The sequence below is a fragment of the Poecilia formosa genome, unplaced genomic scaffold (genome assembly GCF_000485575.1).
Source record: "Poecilia formosa unplaced genomic scaffold, Poecilia_formosa-5.1.2 Scaffold65, whole genome shotgun sequence".
NCBI classification, from domain to species: domain Eukaryota; kingdom Metazoa; phylum Chordata; class Actinopteri; order Cyprinodontiformes; family Poeciliidae; genus Poecilia; species Poecilia formosa.
Genome location: NW_006800004.1, coordinates 2,585,391 through 2,604,787, shown reverse-complemented (window position 1 = coordinate 2,604,787; position 19,397 = coordinate 2,585,391). Strand labels below are relative to the sequence as shown.

The following is a 19,397-nucleotide window of genomic DNA, read 5'->3' as shown; positions in this document are numbered from 1 at the left end:
ATATATACACTTCACATCTCATTTGCTCCACTTCGGAGGCCCAGAGACATAACTTCATGAACCCAAAGCTTTTGACACAGTCAAGAGAAAATGATCCACCTTCTGATTCATTTTGACTTGTACTTCTAAAACCTAACTACACCCTGAGTAAAGTTGTTGCTTTTTATCCTCCACCTTATAAAGGAAACACAGATCCATTCAGCATGTTTACCGGCTTCTTGCTAATGATAGGCCGCACTTTGGTGCCGACAGAGCCCAACAGGTGCTTAAAAGGCTTTTTACCAAAGACACCTATCTGCTGCTTCTGAAAGGGATTTGATAAGAGGGGCGAAACAAAAGAGTCAAATTGCAGGCTGACAAAACAACCGTGAGCCAAGAGAGGCTAGAAAGCTGCACGGATCCAAGGGGAAGTTTCTTCTTTTGTATCATTTTTTTCTTTTCACACAAGACATGTTGGATGTCATGACAGGAAATATGCAGGTGTGTCGGAACAAAATTAAACATGGGTGTGCTGCTTTTTAGCTTGGTTTGATCCGGGCTGTTGTTTTTGCTCGCTGTCTCTCAAGAGGTGCTTTTGTAGAATCATCATGTGACTTTAACTGGGGAGTTTCTTAAAGTGGGCAGAGCAACACTACATTGGTTTAAGCAAATCAATGAACTACAACAGACAACTTTCATGTTGATTCACTGATTGATTTGTTTTACTTTAAATGGGACGGAGCATATTAAATAAAGTATAATGTTGTAGATCTACTGGATTTAGCAAAATAGTCATTTCCATTTGTAGTCCCCATTATATAAAACACAAAATACAAACATTCATACAATTTCAGACATTAAAATAAGAAATACAGTATAAACAAATACAAACTAAATATGGTCAGAAAAACACTATTTTAAGAGGCCTATATCAAAAAACTATTCTCTATTTATTGTCAAACAACAATAACTGGATTTAAATGCTAAAAATTAAGAACTATTAAATTTAAATTTTTCATATTAACCCATCTCTTTTCTCTGTTTTAAGGGTTTATATTATCACAGAGGGACAGTTCTAATCATACATAAAGATGAGTCACTTAAGTATTTACAGGCTGATACCGTTTTCCACTAGACATGGGCCAATCAGAGGTATGCATTTACCAATCTGTGATTTCTGTAAAGTTCTGACTTTGGTGTGGCACTGTGAATTTTTATTTATTTTTTTTTTCCAATTTCAATTGGTCGTGGCCAGTCATAGCCTGGTAAAAACGCTTCACTTCATCCAGAGGGCCTGGGCTCTCGGCTATTGAGAAATGATTACTTCCTGGAGGCGGAGCCTCTGAGGAAGTTTTAAATTTTACCCAATCACTACGTTTGTCTGTGATGCATGTAAAGTACCAGTTCAACTCTGCAAAGCTTACTGGAAATTGCCTGCGCTGCAGACAACTATCCTCCACTGCGATTTCTCACTTCATCTCCAATTTTTAAGCTTGTTTTTGAGGAGTGGCCTGCTAGGTCCGATTTTAAACAACCCTAATTTACTTTACAAAGACCATGACATTGGCCATTAAAGCTGCAGTGTGTAAGTTTTACAAAAATAGGTTTTTTACATAGTTGCTAAAATTATTATTGTGTTGTGACAGCATAAAATAGATAATATGTAAAAGAAAAAAAAAAAAAAAAAGCTCCTCTGTCTCCTCCAGTGTTTGCAGTGCTAACTGCAGAAATACACCACTCAGTCAGAAACAACCAATCAGAGCCAGGAGGAGGTGCTTAGTGCTGTCATCCACTCTCTTGCTCACCATCTCCCCCTTGTTTTCTGCTATGCTACAGCAAGTTCACCGCAACGTAGACTGCCACAAATGCTAAGGCTAGTTAGCATAGCCATAGGTGACAGTGGACAAACGGTTTTCCTGGAATTGTAACTTGCCTCTACAGCATTAGCATATTGAGCAGCACTGATTGACAGCGGTAAGCCCCTCCTCCTGGTTCTGATTGGTTGTCTTTGACTGGGAGCAGTGCATTTATTCAAACGGCAATCGACTGAGATTGATCATTTCACAGATTATCCGTCTCATATTAAACTGACATGACACGGTGACAACTTAAACAAATATGGATTTTTTTTTCTAACAGTTACATACTACAGCTTCAAACACAAAATGCATAGTAGGGCTCGTTAACAGTAACAGTTCTGAATAAACTATTGCTAAACCTGGTTCTGTTTGTTGACGTGTTTCTGCACCAAAGAAGTAGCAGATTTCAGTTTGGATGCATAAGCAAACACAGTAAATCAGTATTTGAGCTGCCAATTGCCACAGAGAGGTGATCCGGGAAAATTGGCTTTTTATTAGTCATGAGCCGACTGACGGGTGAGTCACTGATCATACTCTGCCACGACACTCCTCTATCAGACAAGGCAGCAATTTGCGTTATTACTGCTATTCCCGGAAGTTGTATGAACCAAAAACCAAAGGTAGTTCACCTGTAAAACTTTAAACTTTGCGAATCAGAAGAGCAGAAGAAAACGCGTGGGCGTGTCCGGAGTTGAAACAACCACCCAGCTAACTCCGGTAGCCGTGGGTTCAGGGAGGACGGCGGGTGTTAATGAACTGCTCGGCGGCGGGTGACAGGTGTCGGCTGCATGATAGCCTCCTGAATTTCTGCCAGTCTGTTACGAGGCGCCGCTCAGCGTCTGAGCCTCCGATGCCTTATCATTGTTAGCAACCCTCATTAAAAGTAATTGGGATTGCTATTTGAAACGTAGCTCATTAGACAGCAATGTTTTGTCTCAATAAGGAATGCTAAGGAGGCAAACACATTTGTTCACTGATAGGAGGCTGGCGCAGATGTTCCCCCCTCCACACTCACACACCACCTTCCACGTTTTGACAAGTGGCTGATGAGGAAAAACAGCCTAAATATCAGCTGAGGGACGTCTGTCTCACCCTCTGGATCCATGCGGACAGACACACGTGATGAGCCAGTAAAGTCTTGCAGTCGCAGAAATTCCTCAGCTGGTCGCTGGTTTTCAGTTCGCCGTCCCTGCATATGAAGCACTCTGACGTCTCTGTAGAAGAAGAAGGAGGAAAAAAAAGATGTCAGGAGCAAGTTCACACTAAATCATAGGCTAATTCTAGATTTGTTTAGAGATCCATATCAAATAGTCTCCTGTGTGCACAGCTATCTTTTCCTGTAATAGTATTTAACACGCGCTGCACAGCTCTCCCCCCTGGGCTTTCCACGTTTATTTGGTTCCCATGTGGGAACGTGGTGAAGTGAATATGACATCAAAGGTTGTTGAAGAAAACAGATTTTTGCTGACGAGGCAATAAACGGCCTATGCTGGGTAATCCCACGTGTTTTACATGACAGGGCTTCTGTGTTCGGCCTCTGCAGCTTCACATTTACATTTTATTTAACAAGAAATGAGCTGAAATGATGAAAGACGAGCGATGGAAGTGTTTTCACATCAGCCGATGGCGTTCGTGAGTCTGTGGTTCTGACACATTGTTAGTGGCTCTCTAAAGTGTACACACCCCTGTTGAAATTGCAGGTTTTTGTTATTCTGTAAAGAGAAATTGTACTTTTTCCACCTCTTAATTTGACACTTTAACTGTTCAACTTGAAAAAAAACAAAACACCTCTGGTTTTTTGGGTGGGGGCGAGAAATGCAAAACCAAACATGTCATAATATAAGAAATGTCTTAAACTGCTTTGCTGAAGCATATCTGAACTTGTACTTAGCTAAGAAATTATATTAATAATAAATGAGAATATTATTGAAAAGTTCAATTACTTCAGTGACTCAAGAGAAACACATTATATAGATTAATTCCAGACAGATTTTTTTCACTTAAAACATGGGAAAAAATTTGGTTATTGGTGAAATAATCTGCCAGTGGAATTAATATGTTTTAATTAATATTAAGGAATTATTGACTAAAAACAGGCTTCAAGTATATAGTGTTAAGTTACTTGTAAGCTTGTCTGGTTTTAGTTTATGTGCACTAAGATATTTGCAATAGAAAACAGAACAAAAAAATCCTATTCATTTTTCATATTAAAGGAAATAGCTCAGCTAGCCTCATTTTACAAAATATATATTTTTCCTTTGTGAAAGTCAGCTAACGCCTTATAAAAATTTTAAAATATAAATTAATTTTAGTTAAACTTTCCTAACTTTTAAAATAAAACACTTCATGTACATATTTATACATTTAGTGCATATCATTTTGTGGCACCAAACACCTTTTATTTTGTAGCAACAGCAGCAAAAGAGGCTCTGTCACTTGAAAAGGTTGCTGACCTCTGGTCTGTCCCATAAAATCCATTAGAGGGGCAGTTATGTGTTTTTCAGGCACATAGTGCCATTTTATATTACAATCAAGTAATTATGTCACCTTTAGTCATTATTAAAATTTTATGTACATCAAATATGAGTTGAAAGAAATTTTGCTTTGGAATTTTAACATCTTGAAATTGGGGTTCTGTCTCTTTAAGAAGCTGCTCCTTTGGAAACTTCGCCTTCAGGAAGTCATTACAACACGTCTCCTCTATTAACCCTTCAACAACTTTTTTTTTTTCCAGCGTTGCACTGAGAATATAATGAGCTCAGCAGAGGTCACCCACCAGGTGTTTGCTAACTGCAGACGTCTAGTCTGAAGGAGCAGAGTGAGGGAGCCGTGGAGGAAGGTTGCTCTGTGAGGCGGAAACTTTTGAAACTGCAGCTCAAAGGAGGAGCTCTATCCTTGAAGGCGGAGCTAAGTCCACCCAGACATTTTAATTGTTCCCATGGGAGATTAAATTATTTCTCAACCATGCATGAAAGAATCAAGGGAACACTCCAGCTACGTTTTTGATGAGGGAATATTATAACATGTCAATTTTATATAACACTGCCCCTTTAAAATGCTCCGACAGTTAATGGGACACAACGTGGAAACATTCAGACGGTTTGTACTGTACATGTGGAGAAAATAAAACTCTACGTACTGACTGATTTATGTGCCGTTTATCGCTGTGGCCAGCACCTCTGGTTTAACTACAAACTTTTGCAATTTCTTCTTTGGCGATGATTGTGAAGCAGCAGCTTTGAAGCTAAGTGTTGGACAGTGTAGCTGGAAGGCAGATTATGATGGTTTCATCCCATAAAAACACTGGGAGGAGGTGGCTCGCTGTCATCACGCCGCTTCGTGGGGGATGGAGGATTGAAGTGCTGCCTCAGAAGCTGCTGTCTCTTCTGGGCGTCTATTAGAACCATGTTGTGCTTCAGGTGAAAATCTAACACCAGATGAAAAAGGCTCTAATCAAAGGCTGGGCTTTTTTTTTTTTTTTTTTTTTTATTAATGTACCCCGTCTCAATCTGCGTAAGCACATTTTATTACTGACCTGGCACATTTCTCCAAAACTTTAAATGAGTCTGAGACAAGCTGTAAAAAAAAAAGGAAAAAAAAAGGGAAGCGAGTAAAAGTTGTTTTTCTTTTTTTCTTTTTAATCACTTTTTATTTAGTCCTACAAATGGCATTTCGAGACAATTATGTGGCATCTGGCTTGCGTCTTGCTTTTCCCTCCCCGATTGACACCAGCCACCTGGCCTCCACGACTTCCCCGCCAGTTACTTCCAAAAACCCCGCCGTGTCAGAATTCATATGTTTGCTTCCCTTTCGTGTGCCCGTCTCAGCTCCACATTAGGTTTTGGTTGGTTTCGAGTCGTTGTCAAAATAACTTTTTGTACGTGCAGGAAGATTTGGCTGGAAAATAATGGAGCCGTGCGGAGACGGACCTGCACAGAGTGACAGTCTTTCTAACGGGGAGAGTCTGCGTGTTTCAACAGCCTGAGCTAAAATATTTTTCCGAAGCTCCGCTGTGATGGCAGGTTCTCCAATTATACCCACAAGTCCTTTTTAGCGTTTCACTCTCCTGAATCCGGGCCGCTTTTACGATCATTATGGCGAGCCCCGAGGCACTTGTGCTACTAAATAACACCACTGATGCTGAGAAAGTAACTAGGAAACAACATTACAACAGAGATGTAAACATGCGGCATGTCAATCGTAGCCGAGCTGACACGCCGCCGTGATCTGTGACTCCCATAATTAACTGTCAGCGGTGTCAGTGTTCGGCAGAGCTTCGCATGAAGGAGTGTGCTCGACTAACTGGCTGAAGTTGCACGATTTAACAGCTAACAAACTTCCTGCGCTGCAGCGGCGGCGGCTCGGGGGCTGCGCCGTTCCCAGTCGGGGTTGTCGCTGATGAGGCAGCGCCACAGCTTCTGTTTACCACTTTAATGTGAAAAGGTTTGAGAGGTAAGAGAAAGAGATAAAGACTCTGCCTTGATTCACCCTGGATCAGAGTGCTAAAGTGTTCGTACCAGTGCTGTCAGTCCATTCAGAAAAATATTTAAATCTGATCAATCACTATGTTTAACTTTGTAAGCTCGCAATGTATAAGTGCACGTTTTTAAAACATTTTTTTACTGCCTCAGATTTCCAGGTTTTTATATTCGGGGAGGCTTAAACAAAGTCATTTTGTTTCAAATGTAATTCAGAAGTGTGGTTGTGCTGAGGTGGGAGAATAATTCATCTTGCAGTAAGTAGGCTACATAACTAGCGTGGTTTTATCCAAATGTCCACAAGGCGGGGTTTTTTAAAGTGGAATTTGCCCCTGAGCTCACCGATTTGTACGACGGTAAATTTGCACAATTTTTTTTTCTTCATAAAAAAAAAAAAAAAAGAAATTTTGAGAATATTCTCAGAAATTTTCTCCAAAGTCAAAAAACTTCCAACTTTGTTACTGAAACATTTCGGAGATTAATCTCAAATATTCTGAGTTTTTTCAAGCAAATTTGACTTTTCATTTGATTTCATAGTATTTTTTCTACAAAACTTATGAGATTGATCTAAATATTTCTGTTTTTTGGATGTAATTTACTAAATTTTTCTTCCATCTATAAGGTAGAGTGGAAATGTGGTTGCTTCTCTACTGAGTTGACCGCAGTATAAGACTGTGTAACGCAACACTTTGAACTAAGTAACCATGTGTGGGAGAGAGAGGCTTTTAGTTCAAACAGGTAATGTGATTAATTATGCAATACTAGACTTTTTAATTAATCACATATGTTAATGTTGATCATTTATGCGCTTTATACGTCTTGTGTTACAGCTAAAAAATGTGATGTTCTTTATTGGGATTTTATGTTACTGACTAAAACAAAGTAGTGTTTAAATGTGAAGTGAAAAAAAATTATACAATGAATCTGAAAAGTGTGGCGTGCAACTGAGTTTCTTACAGCAATATTAATTGCACGTCTTTATGGGGTGTGCCACTACTATTTGGATTTATACAATTAAACTTTCTTTTTCATTTAGAACAGTCAGAGAAATAATAATTAAACCTAAAGAACAAAACTTTCATATGGAGTTCAAAAAGGAGTCCAAAGAACCCAAAGCCCAGTAAATCCATCCCCCAATCGTCTCATCCAAATATGTCCCACATTATAAATATTTACAGATGAAATTTTTACTGCATGTCACAATTATACATGTAGTACAAAATTATATCTGTACATTTAATTCATAATTTAGACTTTGACTAGGCCATGACTGCTCTGATCTAAACTACCCCATTTCCACTCCAAGGCTGCTGAGGGCTGCTGTCCTGTGATCTAGCAACTTCTAATGGGTTTTCTTCTACTTTTGCCGAGTATTTAGGTCCAACCTACATTCCATCAACTCAGAGCAACTTCTCTGTCTTTACTTAAGAAAATCCTCCACACAGTATGGTGCTGCCGCCACACTGTTTTACAATAAGGACAGCGTGTTCGGGCCACAAAAAGCCTCTGCATGGAGGCCAAACATTTTGATTTTACTCTCATTTGACCAGAAGACATTCCTCCACATGTTTGCTGTGTTCCCTTTTATGACTTCTTCTGACTTTCTTTCTTGAAAGCCATAGTAATTAATAATTGTCCTGTCGTGCCCTCCCACCTGAGCTGTGGATCTCTGCAGGTTCTCCAGAGCAGGAACGACTGGCTGCTTCCCTGATTAATGCCATCTCTGCCTGGCCTGTCAGCTCAGGAGGGAAGGATGTTTCTCTGCAGACGTGCCATACTCTTTCCATTTTCCAATGACGTTCGGAAACTCGTTTTTATAAGCTAACCCCACGTTAAGCTTCTCCACATTTTTCTCCGTGACCTGTCTGCTGTTTGCGGTTCTGTTTGTTCTCCAATGTTCTCTATAAAACCTCTGAGGCCTTCGCAGAACAGCTGGGTTCATGCCGACATCGGATTACACACAGGTGGAATCTACAGCTGCGTTTTCATTACAAACGTGCGTAAAACATTTTCGTTATTCCACTGATGTCACAAAAAACAACAAGAACTTCCTAATCGCTGTGTTTCCATTAAATAAGAAACACAATGAAAAAAATAAGTTTGTTCATGTGATAAGTAACTGAAAAACATGCAGCACAATCATCCTCCAACTACATCATCGTCCATCTACTTCCTGTTGTCTTCTTCTTCCTGGTTTGCATCTGTGGCAACATCCTAATGCCAAAACTTTTAATCAACAAGAGTTTTTTTTTTTTTTTTTTCAAAGTAGACTCGTTTCCTTTAGGCGAATTTTCAAAATGCCAAACTACATAAATGTACAATCAACAGAAATGCAGCTTGTACAGGTGATTTTTCAAGGCACATGATGGTACGTATTACTTGCACCATTATTATGCTGTTATATTGTCAGTTTGTATCCATAGAACAATTTAAAAAAAAAATATCATTTTAATTCCACTTAATATGCAAGTATGCAATAAGGCGACCAGAAATAAGCTTCCTGAATATTCAGGTCCAATTGCAGAGCATGCTGACCGGAGTGAGCCAGACTCAGACAGCAGCGGCTCTGGAGCAGAGCAGAGTTCATGTCCAACCAGGAACTTGACAGTGCGTCCATGTCAGTTTGAACTGCCACATCAAGACAGTGACGGGTTATTGTACATGGGTTACACACTACATTATGTTGGTCAATCATTTAAAATAAATGTAATCATATCAAACAGATACATTTGTGGCTGTAAATGACAGAATGCAAGAAAAGTCCAATTGATGGAAATATTTCTGCAGGCCACTGTGTGAATGCCATGAATAAAGATGCGTGTCATTTCATCAGACGTGTTTGGAGCAGCAAACAGCACAGTGGAAGTAAACATGTGAAGAAAATGCCAGATTTGGATAATTTAATTGTCCACTGCATTGTTAACGACCTCATTAACAGAAGAATGATGGGGAATCAGCGTGGTCTGGGCGAGGAACCGCCTGTGCAACAGCCATCTGGCTAGAATGGAGTGGGTGGCAGCGGCGGGGGGGAGGGGGACCAGTGAGCTGACACCAGGGACATCACTAGTTTTTGGCAAAAAATAAAAATAAGAAATTGCCACCAAACCTTTACTTCCTTCATCAGGTAACATATCTGATAAATAATGAGTGCAGGATTGTTTCATAAAATGTTAGGGCAGTAAATCTGGGATTCACATGCACCTTTAATGTGATTAAACCTGCAAAACATTTCAGCTGTCTAACAACTCATCTAGCAAAGTCATGAAGCAGACATGGTCCACCATCATCATTGCAGTAATACAGAAGGACTGGTCCATATTGTCATGTTATATCATACACTGAAGAAAATGAAAGACGCAACAGAGAAAAACCCCACTTAATTATGTGCTCCATTTTTACCTAAAGGTGAACAGGAAGGAAATACTACCAGACAAATCCCCTCGAAATCCAATATGGCTGCCTCATATGTTAAACTTTTAAAGCACCATCTCTGGTGATATTTGCCTCATATCATTCATTCACAGTTTTATATGGACTCCATCAGAGAACATTTAGATCTATAACACAGCAGACACCTGGTACCAGCAAGAAATAGGAACCAGAACGACCAGCAAAGACTGAAAATAACGGTTAATCCAAGAAAGTTTCAGACTGAGGCAGACTTCCTTCCTCTTTAAACAGCCCCAGTCACAACATCACAGCAGATTATGGAAACACTTTCTTTTTTTTAATCAATCTTGAAACCAACATTTATTATTTACATAGGAAATGGATTGAGGAGGTGGTACGCCACCAATGACCTTCCTGTGTGAAACACAAGCGAATCCAGCAAACATCAACTACTCATATCCTTCTAACACTGCCTCACTTCAGAAATGCTGAACTGTCTCATTAAGCACTACTCATTTAAAAAAAAAAGACTTAAAAAAAAAAGTACAAATAAATATCAGATCCAAATTGTGGCCACAGTCTTCAGTTCAGTTCATTATAATGTAATCCTGTGAGAACTGCAACATTAAATTCTTTTTTAGTCATACTGCTAAGTGACGGACCAAACCGATTTTAAATACATATCCGAAAGACTTTCAATGTTTATTATTTTAGAGTGAGACTGCTTGGTTGTGGCAGTAACACACCTTCATAGAAGAGAAGAAAAAACAGGAAAAAAACATAAACTAATCTACTGCTAATTTAAACATTAAACTGTGGCATGAAGAACTCTCCTCTTGACATAATGAGGAAATGGCACTTACCCACAGCTACAGCCCTGCACCATTCTGAAGAAGACAGTGGTTTGTACTCAGTGCCCATGTCTCTCTCTCTTTGTTTGGAGACAACTTCTTCCACCTTGTTCTGAGATTTCTCACACACACACAAACACTTCCCTCTACTTTCCGTTTGCACGCCCGCCACTCTCTGCGGCCACACACACACAGAAATGAGGATTTATGGACTGATTCTTGTGTGAAAACAGACAGACAAAGTCCGTCAGCTGACAGACTCTTGTGTTTCTGTTTCTACGGAAGTAGTGAATGCAAGCAGCCAATCGGAGCCAAGCACAGGGAACGTCAAAACAGGAAGCAGTGCTGAGAGGGATCTCTCTCTCTCTTTCTCTCTCTCCGTTTGTCTGGCAACAGATGTCGAGGCCTAATAAACTGATGATTCTAATCTTGCTCAGGTTGCTCGTTTTCCATTCCAGACACACAGCAGAGGGTGTTTTGTTTGGGGTTATACAGGATAACCTATAACACATTTATAATAAGGAACATAAAGCTAAAGAGGCTGCTTCTGAAACCAGTGCTCTGTCCGCCTACTGCTGGGAAACGATGAGCCAATTCTGGGATTTCCCTGCATATCTTTCAACACCTTCTGCTGTGGAAAGTTCTGTTTGTGGTACACGTTACGGTACTTCTTGTGGCTCTTTATTCTTCACCATTAGAGGATTCCCAAGGAACATTCACAACAACTACACATTGTGTCTGACTGATGCAAAAGAAACCTCAGTGCTTGTGCGTCACCTCAAGAATGGATGAATTAAGTCAATTCATTTCAGAAATACTTTATCTATCTGAAAGGGAAATAAAATATTACCATAACTCGTGTCATCTAAGTATCTTCAAAAGGTGCTGTCAGTTGTTGGTAAGCTCTTCTAACGAACCTCATCTGTTCTTGCCACTTTTTTAAAATGTCATTGCCTGCCTCATTGATGTGAGGCAGGCAATGACCTTGAAACCCCAGAGCTGAATCTCAGACGATGTACATCTCTGTTAGGTTGGTAAATGTTCAGCACAATTAGAAAATGACTGATCAAGTATCGACACATTGCTTGTTATCGTTTACTTCTGGAAATTTTGCGCGTCCGCGCAACACTGGAAGGTCAAAAGATGATTCTTTTATTTACATCCATCCATTAGCTCCACTAATACGTCAGAATTTAACACCAAAAACCCGGAGATATTTCCCAAACAAAGAACAGAACATCCAGTCTGTTGCAGTTTATTTTCAGACTTAATGCTGATTTTGCTATTATTAATTAGTGATCATCTGAACACAGCCGTGGTTGATTGGCTAATTTAAAAACATGCTCTACTGACAATCTAACGGTATCAGAGAGAACCAAAAACACAAAATTCCGAAGCACATCTACATGCTAAGGTTGTCAAAGTCAGTGTAAATGGTTGGATGAAACGTAAAGATCCGAAAAATGAAAGGTGTTTCTGCAAAGCTAATGAATTGTAGGGTATGCTTTTTATTTAAATATGTTTTAGCAGTTATTTGAATTAGACTTAATATTTGTTTACTTTTTTTATTATTTTGTCTCTAGTGGCCTTTATTTGATAGTTAATTGACAGGAAGGTGAGTAATGAGAGAGGGGGGAAGACATGCAGCGAGCGTTGCCAGGGCTGGGAATTGAACCTGTGACAGCTGCATTGAGGACTAGGGCCTCCATATGTGGAATGTGCTTAACCCCTGCGCCACCACAGCACACCCTGATTTTTGTTTACTTAACAATCCCACTGTGATGTGTGTTTGTGAGAGTATCTAAATATCATTCATTAATTTTTTTTAATTCACTGTTTAAATGTCTTTTGCTGTAAAGTAGTGGTAATTATGTTGCATATTTTTGTGGTAAAACAAGCAGAAATGAAAATACTAAATGTACTTCTGTATATTTAAAAAATGAGAGTTGAGTCCAATCCAAAAAACTAGTGTTATTATTCTGAACACACACCTATCCAGCTAACACTGTCCTTGGTAAAAAAAAATAAAGTGTTAAAAGTTGTTGAAAAATTTAAAATATTCATAGTAATAAAATGGCTTTATCCACAACATGCTGTAAGTCCAATTTTCCATTGTGAAGCCTTTGTTAAAATCAGAATATCTCATTCAGTTCTATTAATAACATAAAACATGAAAAAAAAAACAAACTTGAAAATATTGTACTTATGAGCTGGGTCCACACTCTGGCTAATTAAATGGCACCTCTCCTACTATTCATGAAGAGCACTTATTAAAACAAGCATTCACATCCAATCCGCTAGATAAATGACTTTACACCGAGTGCCATAAAGCCATTAAATTGCTTCTTTAGAGATGGAGCTGCTCCAAACACACAATCAAAGGATTTGACTGGGATTATCTCCGATTAGAAACACTCAGGGACAAATGAGGAGATGACAGGATATCATACATCGAAAGGATAAATTAGCAGTCACATACCAGGCTAAATTTGTGATGGGCGTTGGGGAATTAAGGGCGATGGAAAAGATTGAGTGTTAAAAAGCAGACAAGCAGCACTTTAGTTTTTAAAAAGCTCCCTGCTTCGTGGCAAATGTAGACCGCGGTAAAAGCTTTTCACTCTCACTCTAAAATCCCCTCCACTGTAAATAACGTCAATAAAAATTCGACAATCTCCATCTTTGCTATAAAACAAAACATCTTCCGTTATTTTACACCACTAGGTCTCGCAAAAAATGGGCGATCATCAATTCTTCTCAATATTTCAGACACACAAAGACAAAACTGCTTCTTTTAGCTTGTTAAGCCTTCGGCAATTTATCTAAGAATTGCCACTTGGGAAAATTGCAATAACACAAACTGTATTTCACCAAATATGTAAAAATAGTTAGCATTGATTTATAAGAATATTTTAAAGAGCCTTGTTTTGGCTTGCTTTACACGGCGGATATTTTAGTTCTGCTTCAATTTGAATATTTTAAGGTAAAATAAAGCAGACATATTGCTGATAAAACACTTTTCATGAGTATAAATAATGTAGGCGGTGGTTAATGTTAGCATGGTCTGCTTTGCATATTTTAAAAGCAGTGAGAACCTCTGCTTTATCATCTTAAACTGAGGCTTTTTTCTTTCTTCATACAAAAGTGAAAAGGTTTTTGGGAGGGATTGAGAATTTGAGAACTTTGACCTTTGAACTGTGACGTAATCTCAGTCTCGTGCTCACTTGTCAGATTTTATTTCCTTTGTGGTGCCTTGACTAAACAGTATAGACAGTGGAAAGTAAAACCTTACCTGCTTGGCTTGCTAAGAGTTGAGAGGATTAGTTCATCTGCTCTTTGATTTCATCTTTCCTCAAATATAAATGAAGTGACTTACAGTCGGTCTTTGTGTAGGCCTTCTTTTGGGTTCTGCTTCCTTTGACTGAAAGTTCAAAGGTTCAATATGTAGCTTGGAAAAAAAGAAAATGTTAAAAGATGGTGCTGCAGCAACTGAATTATGCATTATGCCTTTTATTTAAACTTAGATTTTAAGTGCTTAATCTTTAAAGCTAATCTTCCACTTACTTCAGTTCTTAAAAAAAACAAAAACAATGATTGACTTTTTTTGGGGGGCAAAGGCCAAATATTTAAAGTTCATTGTATTCACCTTAGAAGATGGACTTAAAATCTTGGAATGACAATGTGACAAACTTAGTAGACCTCTTATGTGATGCTTCACCAAATTAGCATCTTCAACACACTTCACAGTGCATTCCAGAAAATGAAGCATTTCAGCAAATTTTGGATGTTCGCAGTGATTTTATGTTCACTAACAGAGTTTATACACCAATTTGTGTGACTGATTAACAAGACACAAACTGTCAGAGGTGAAAATTAACAGAATATTGTCGCAGCTACTACTAACCTCTACATGGTAGAAGGTAGTGGTATTCATTGTGAAATATCCGACAGATATTCAACAATGAATATCTGCTGGATATTCATTGAGGTTGGTAACAAATTTCCAGTTGATTTTTTTTTTCATCTCAGACTAAACTTAGAATTTTGCTCTAAAAACTTAAGACTGGACTGGACTGCTGGTCTGAGGCTTGAGTTTTATTAACTGCTTCTATCTGATGTAATGAAGAGTGAAAGGAAGTTGGTATTTGAGCTACAGGCTGCAGCTGCTGCACGTTTTTACAGTGAAGGGATGAGCTTAATTATTAGCCAGAGACGTTGGTGAATTATGGGATGCTAATGGCTCATAACAATCTGTTCATGTTCGCAGTAGCTTCACAATAATGACCATATGTACGTCTGTAATGAACACTGTATTAAATGCCATTGGATTGCTTAGGAAACAAAAAAAAAGGTAATTTCACGCAAACATTCTCTCACTGTTGAGCTGTGGATACTTCTGGATAAATACCAAAATAAAAGTAGTTTCCATTCTATTACATGTTAAACGCGCATTTATTTTGCATTATGTTGTCATTTCTATTTTAGATTTGAACATTTTTACTATTTTAGGATTGAGAACAAAGTTAACACATGGATTCAGAATTTATTTATTTATTTTTTAGTATTATTAAAAGGTCTCCAGCTCAAAATGACAAGACAAAAGCTAAAAAAAAAAAAAAAACAGTATTGATTGTGAAAAAGTTTGATTTTTAAACCTAAGCCAGAGCACAAACCCTATGATAAAACACGTTTCCCTCTTCAGGACTTGAGTTCCCCACTAACCTGCCCAACACGAGTCAACCTCAAAACGTCAACTCTGGTCCTTCCTGCTGGTAAAGGCATGGCTGTCAGTGTGGCCCAGGGCAGCTGTGGCTACTGTCCAGTAGCTTGCCACCAACAGCGTGTGAATGTGTGTGAATAGACGAATGACTAATTGTAGCGTGAAGCACTTTGGGTTAGTCGGGACTTGATAAATTGCTGTACGAGTACAGGCCATTGAACGTGTTGACCATTTGTGTTTATGATGCCGTTTGGTCAGTGGTGTTTTTAGAAACATCTAATTAAATACACCGAATGTTTGTGGTTGCAATGTGACAAAATATGAAACGGCTCAACAGCGTGAATACATATTCAAGGTTCTGTACATGAAACGCTTTTCTTTAGTGGTAGTGTAAATACATCTTTGTTAAAATCAATACACACAGTAACATAAGCAGCACTAAAGTCACAGATGGGATTTAACAGCTGCTAACAAAACACACACACACACACACACACACTCCTTCCCTCCGCCCCCATCTGATTAATAGCTTTTGTGTTCTGAAATTGCTATTTCAGCACTTGTCTACACAGGTATTGTACAATAAAATTAAAGCAATGATAATGTCATTAAGAGCCAGGAATTCAAGTGCCGCTCCTGCAGAGGGAGGGGTGTGTGTGTGTGTGTGTGTGTGTGTGGGGAGGGAGATAAAAGCGTCGGTTTGTACACACACCATCCTCGGTCTCCTCATAACAGTTTTGACAAGATACGTCACAAAGTCTCCACTAAACAGAGAGCAATCTGCAGAAAATGAATTTTAATTTAGATTTGATTTTTTTTAAATACACCCCCCACACCCTCTGCCTGACACTATCATCTTAAACACACACACATACGCGCACACACACACGCACGCATGCAGGCCACGGCTCTAAATGGAGTACTGAATGCCTTTGATCATTCCACTTGATCGCAGCTTTAAGATGTCAGCTGCCTTTGAGACGGGGAGAATTTGTCACTGATGGCTCTTGCCAGCTTCCTCTCTGTCATCCAGTTTTATACTGGCCTGATTTGCAGCACGAGCTGACAATTTTAGTGTGAATGAGTGGGTTTCGCAGACACACAGCTCCAGATCTAACACCTTTAAATAAATAAATTGCTGAAGTACCGTGGGTTCTTTCCCCTCCTTTTCTCTTGCTTCATTGTCCTCTGTTAATGAGCCTTAACAAGCACCACAGGGAAAAAATCCTGATCTTTTTGGATCAATCACAGCAGCTCCGCCTGCATCCGATGAGGGAAAGAATACATTGTCACCGAGTCCTAAAGCAAGGTCAGATGTTCAAGCGGGGCAACGCGGGTTTAATATTCAGTCTAAAGCATGTAAAGCTTCAGGAGGTAGAGCATTTTCACACCATTAGAGAAAAGGACTGGGATAATTATGAAAATGAGACAAGGGAGAATCAAAATGACCTGACTGGAAGAAAAAAAAAAGGAGAAAAAAGTCCTCTAGTGCAGAACTTAGTTTGATTGATTCAGAGCAGATGAGCCCAGGGCTCCACTGTTGGCAGCCCAGGGTTCATGCTGTAATGATAGCTTTATAATTAAGATTAAAGACCACAGAGCGCAGACAAGACACACAAGTGGTGTTGGGGGCTTCTCTGGAGATACTGGGAATAATTGGAGGGAAGTATCTACAAGCCCCCGTCTCCCAAAAGAGCAAGAGGACGTGGTGCGCAAACACTGGATGTGTGCGGACCGAGGTTTCGCACATCATCATCATCATCGTCGTTGTCGTCATCATCGCTGAAGTCTCAAGTCTCTTCGTTTGCTGCAGGATCTAAAGAAGGGGCGAGCGTGATTTATAACTCTCAGGGAGTCATTTCTTTAAAAGAGAATTGAAGCAAAAGGCATGTGTTAAACAGCAGATTATGTGTTATCATGATTCACTCTTTACATGGGGCAGATTGGAAAGCCATCTGCGCAGCCATTATGACTGAGACAGACTGACTTCTGTTGCTAATGAGTTGGACGGCGTGAAATGAACAACGGCAATCTGAGCAGCATCTCCTAGCTCCTAGAACGCTGGGGGTGTGGAGGGGAAGGGGGGTGCCGATGCTTCCTGTTAGCGTTTTAAAAAACAGGAAATGAAGAGAGCGCTGCACAACTGGGAATCTTTGCCCTACGTCAGAAAACGAGGACGGAATGACCAAGGTTCCTACGCAATCTGAGAGTGTTCTGAGAATGTATGGGCTTTTGTTTCAGTACTTTCTGGATCTGGAAAAGGATGGAGAGATGCTCTGTGTCCAGACTTTATTCATTATCTTGTTCTCAAAACATTGTCTTCCCTTGCCTCTTCTTCCTCTTTGTTTCCTTGTGCCCTACCTTCTTTTTTCATCTGTCTATTCTCAGTCCCTATGGTAACGTCCTTCTTTGTGTCCTTTCATTCAACCCTTCCTTCTTCCTTGTCTCCTTCGTCCATTCCCTACGTGTCATCCTTTGTTTCGTCTTTCCTTTGTCTCTTGCCTCACTTTCTTCCCTTTCTCTTTCATCTGTCCATTCTTAGTCCCCAATTAGTAACTTCCTTCTTTGTAACCTTTCTTCCTATTGCCCTTCCTTCCTTTGTATTCCTCTTTCCTTATGTCCTTCTTCTATTCCCTCCATGTGTTTTGTTTTCCATCTGTCCTTTCTTGTTTCCTTCCTTCCTTGCCTTTCCTCCTTTATTTGTGTTCATCCTTCTGTCCTTTCCTGTGTCCTCCCTCCATCCTTGCATCATTCCTTCTATCAGTCCTGCTATTCTTCTTTGTGTCCTTCCTTTATTGTTATAGGTGCTGCTTTCTCAACGATCTTTCATGTGCCCTTCTTCCCCTTATTCCTTGGTTTCTTCCTTCTAGTCACTGATTAATGCTAATCCACTGAAGCCATTAAATCAGAGTAAACCTCTGTATTTTATACTCTAAAGTGGACACAAAGGACGGAGAACTCTGGGAGTTTGAGTCCGGAAAAGTTTGGAATTGTTGCGTTGAAACGAGGAGGAGCCCCTTAATAACATTTTCAGTCAGGCATTAGCTGCTCAGGCATTTCCACCACAGCTTGTCAGGGTTCGTGTTCAAAGTGGCCATCATTTCTCACCTTCGCTGACATCCCCTATCTGATGAGGGTGAAGTCAAGTCGCTTAGATGACTAATAATCATATCAAAGGTGCCATGTCATGCAGCAGATTTAAATAAGAGGGTTTGGAGGAGCATTTGCATGCATCTGTATGCCTGGGCTAAGAGGCTAATGTCATAAAATACGGCGCAGACATGATTTAATGTAATCTGTCATGTCATATGCTAATCTGCAGTCCTCTCGGTAAGACACAGCACATCAGCGCGGGGAGGTTTCAAGGAGCACTACTGTAAGTCAGAGGTGTGCTTCGGGAAAGCCGTCATCGTGGGTTTTTGCTGAACTTAATAAGTCCATGCAGTTTTTGTTCTTATATTGTAGCGTGTGTAAATATAGATATGTTTGCTGCGGCTACAGCAGTAAGGATATGTGTTTGGCTAAAAAAAAAGGAAAAAATAAAAGAAGGCTCTGCTTGAAGAAAATGCCCCCTGCTGTCGGCATCAGCTCCATTTAGGCCGTGCTGTGAGGGAATAATGTGATGTAACATTCATCAGATCTGGTCCACGTCGAAAATAGAACAAAAACCGCAAAGGATCTGAACGAAGTTTGGTTCAGTTTGTTTTTATGCGTCTCTTTGATTTGCTGTGAATTTATATGTAGAAAAATAAACTAATAAAATAATATAAGGTTTGTACAATCATTTCAGTCTAAAATAAATTGGAAAAAAAACATAACAGATCCCACAATGTATTTTTTTTTTGTTAAGCAAAGGTCAAACTTCACATCAAATATTAGATCCATCTTCAGCAGCGATACCTCCATGTGTTTTCTCTATGACTTATCAGCCTCTCACGCTGTTTTGGTCCAACATTGAGCTAAACTGAGCTTATTTAGCTTAATTTTGGTCTCTTGGGCAAAGTCCACACATGACATCTTGATGCTAAATTCCTGATTTTTAGCTGAAATCTGTCTTTTTTCTGTTTTTGCACAATACTAATTAAATACAAATATATACACTGAACTTCCGTGTGAACGGCAT

The 19,397-nt window shown here is 39.5% G+C and overlaps 1 protein-coding gene across 1 annotated transcript in view; it reads right to left on the bottom strand.

Moving 5' to 3' along the window:
- LOC107836526 (uncharacterized) overlaps positions 1-10,824 on the bottom strand; it is an 89,676-nt gene extending 78,852 nt beyond the window's left edge. Inside the window, exons 1-2 of the mRNA XM_016672762.1 lie at positions 10,570-10,824; positions 2,931-3,052 (exon numbers count right to left, since the gene is read on the bottom strand). Of these exons, the coding sequence (XP_016528248.1) occupies positions 2,931-3,052; positions 10,570-10,627 (180 nt within the window). The 5' untranslated portion in view covers positions 10,628-10,824. The remainder of the gene's footprint in view (positions 1-2,930; positions 3,053-10,569) is intronic.
- Positions 10,825-19,397: the final 8,573 nt, after the last annotated feature.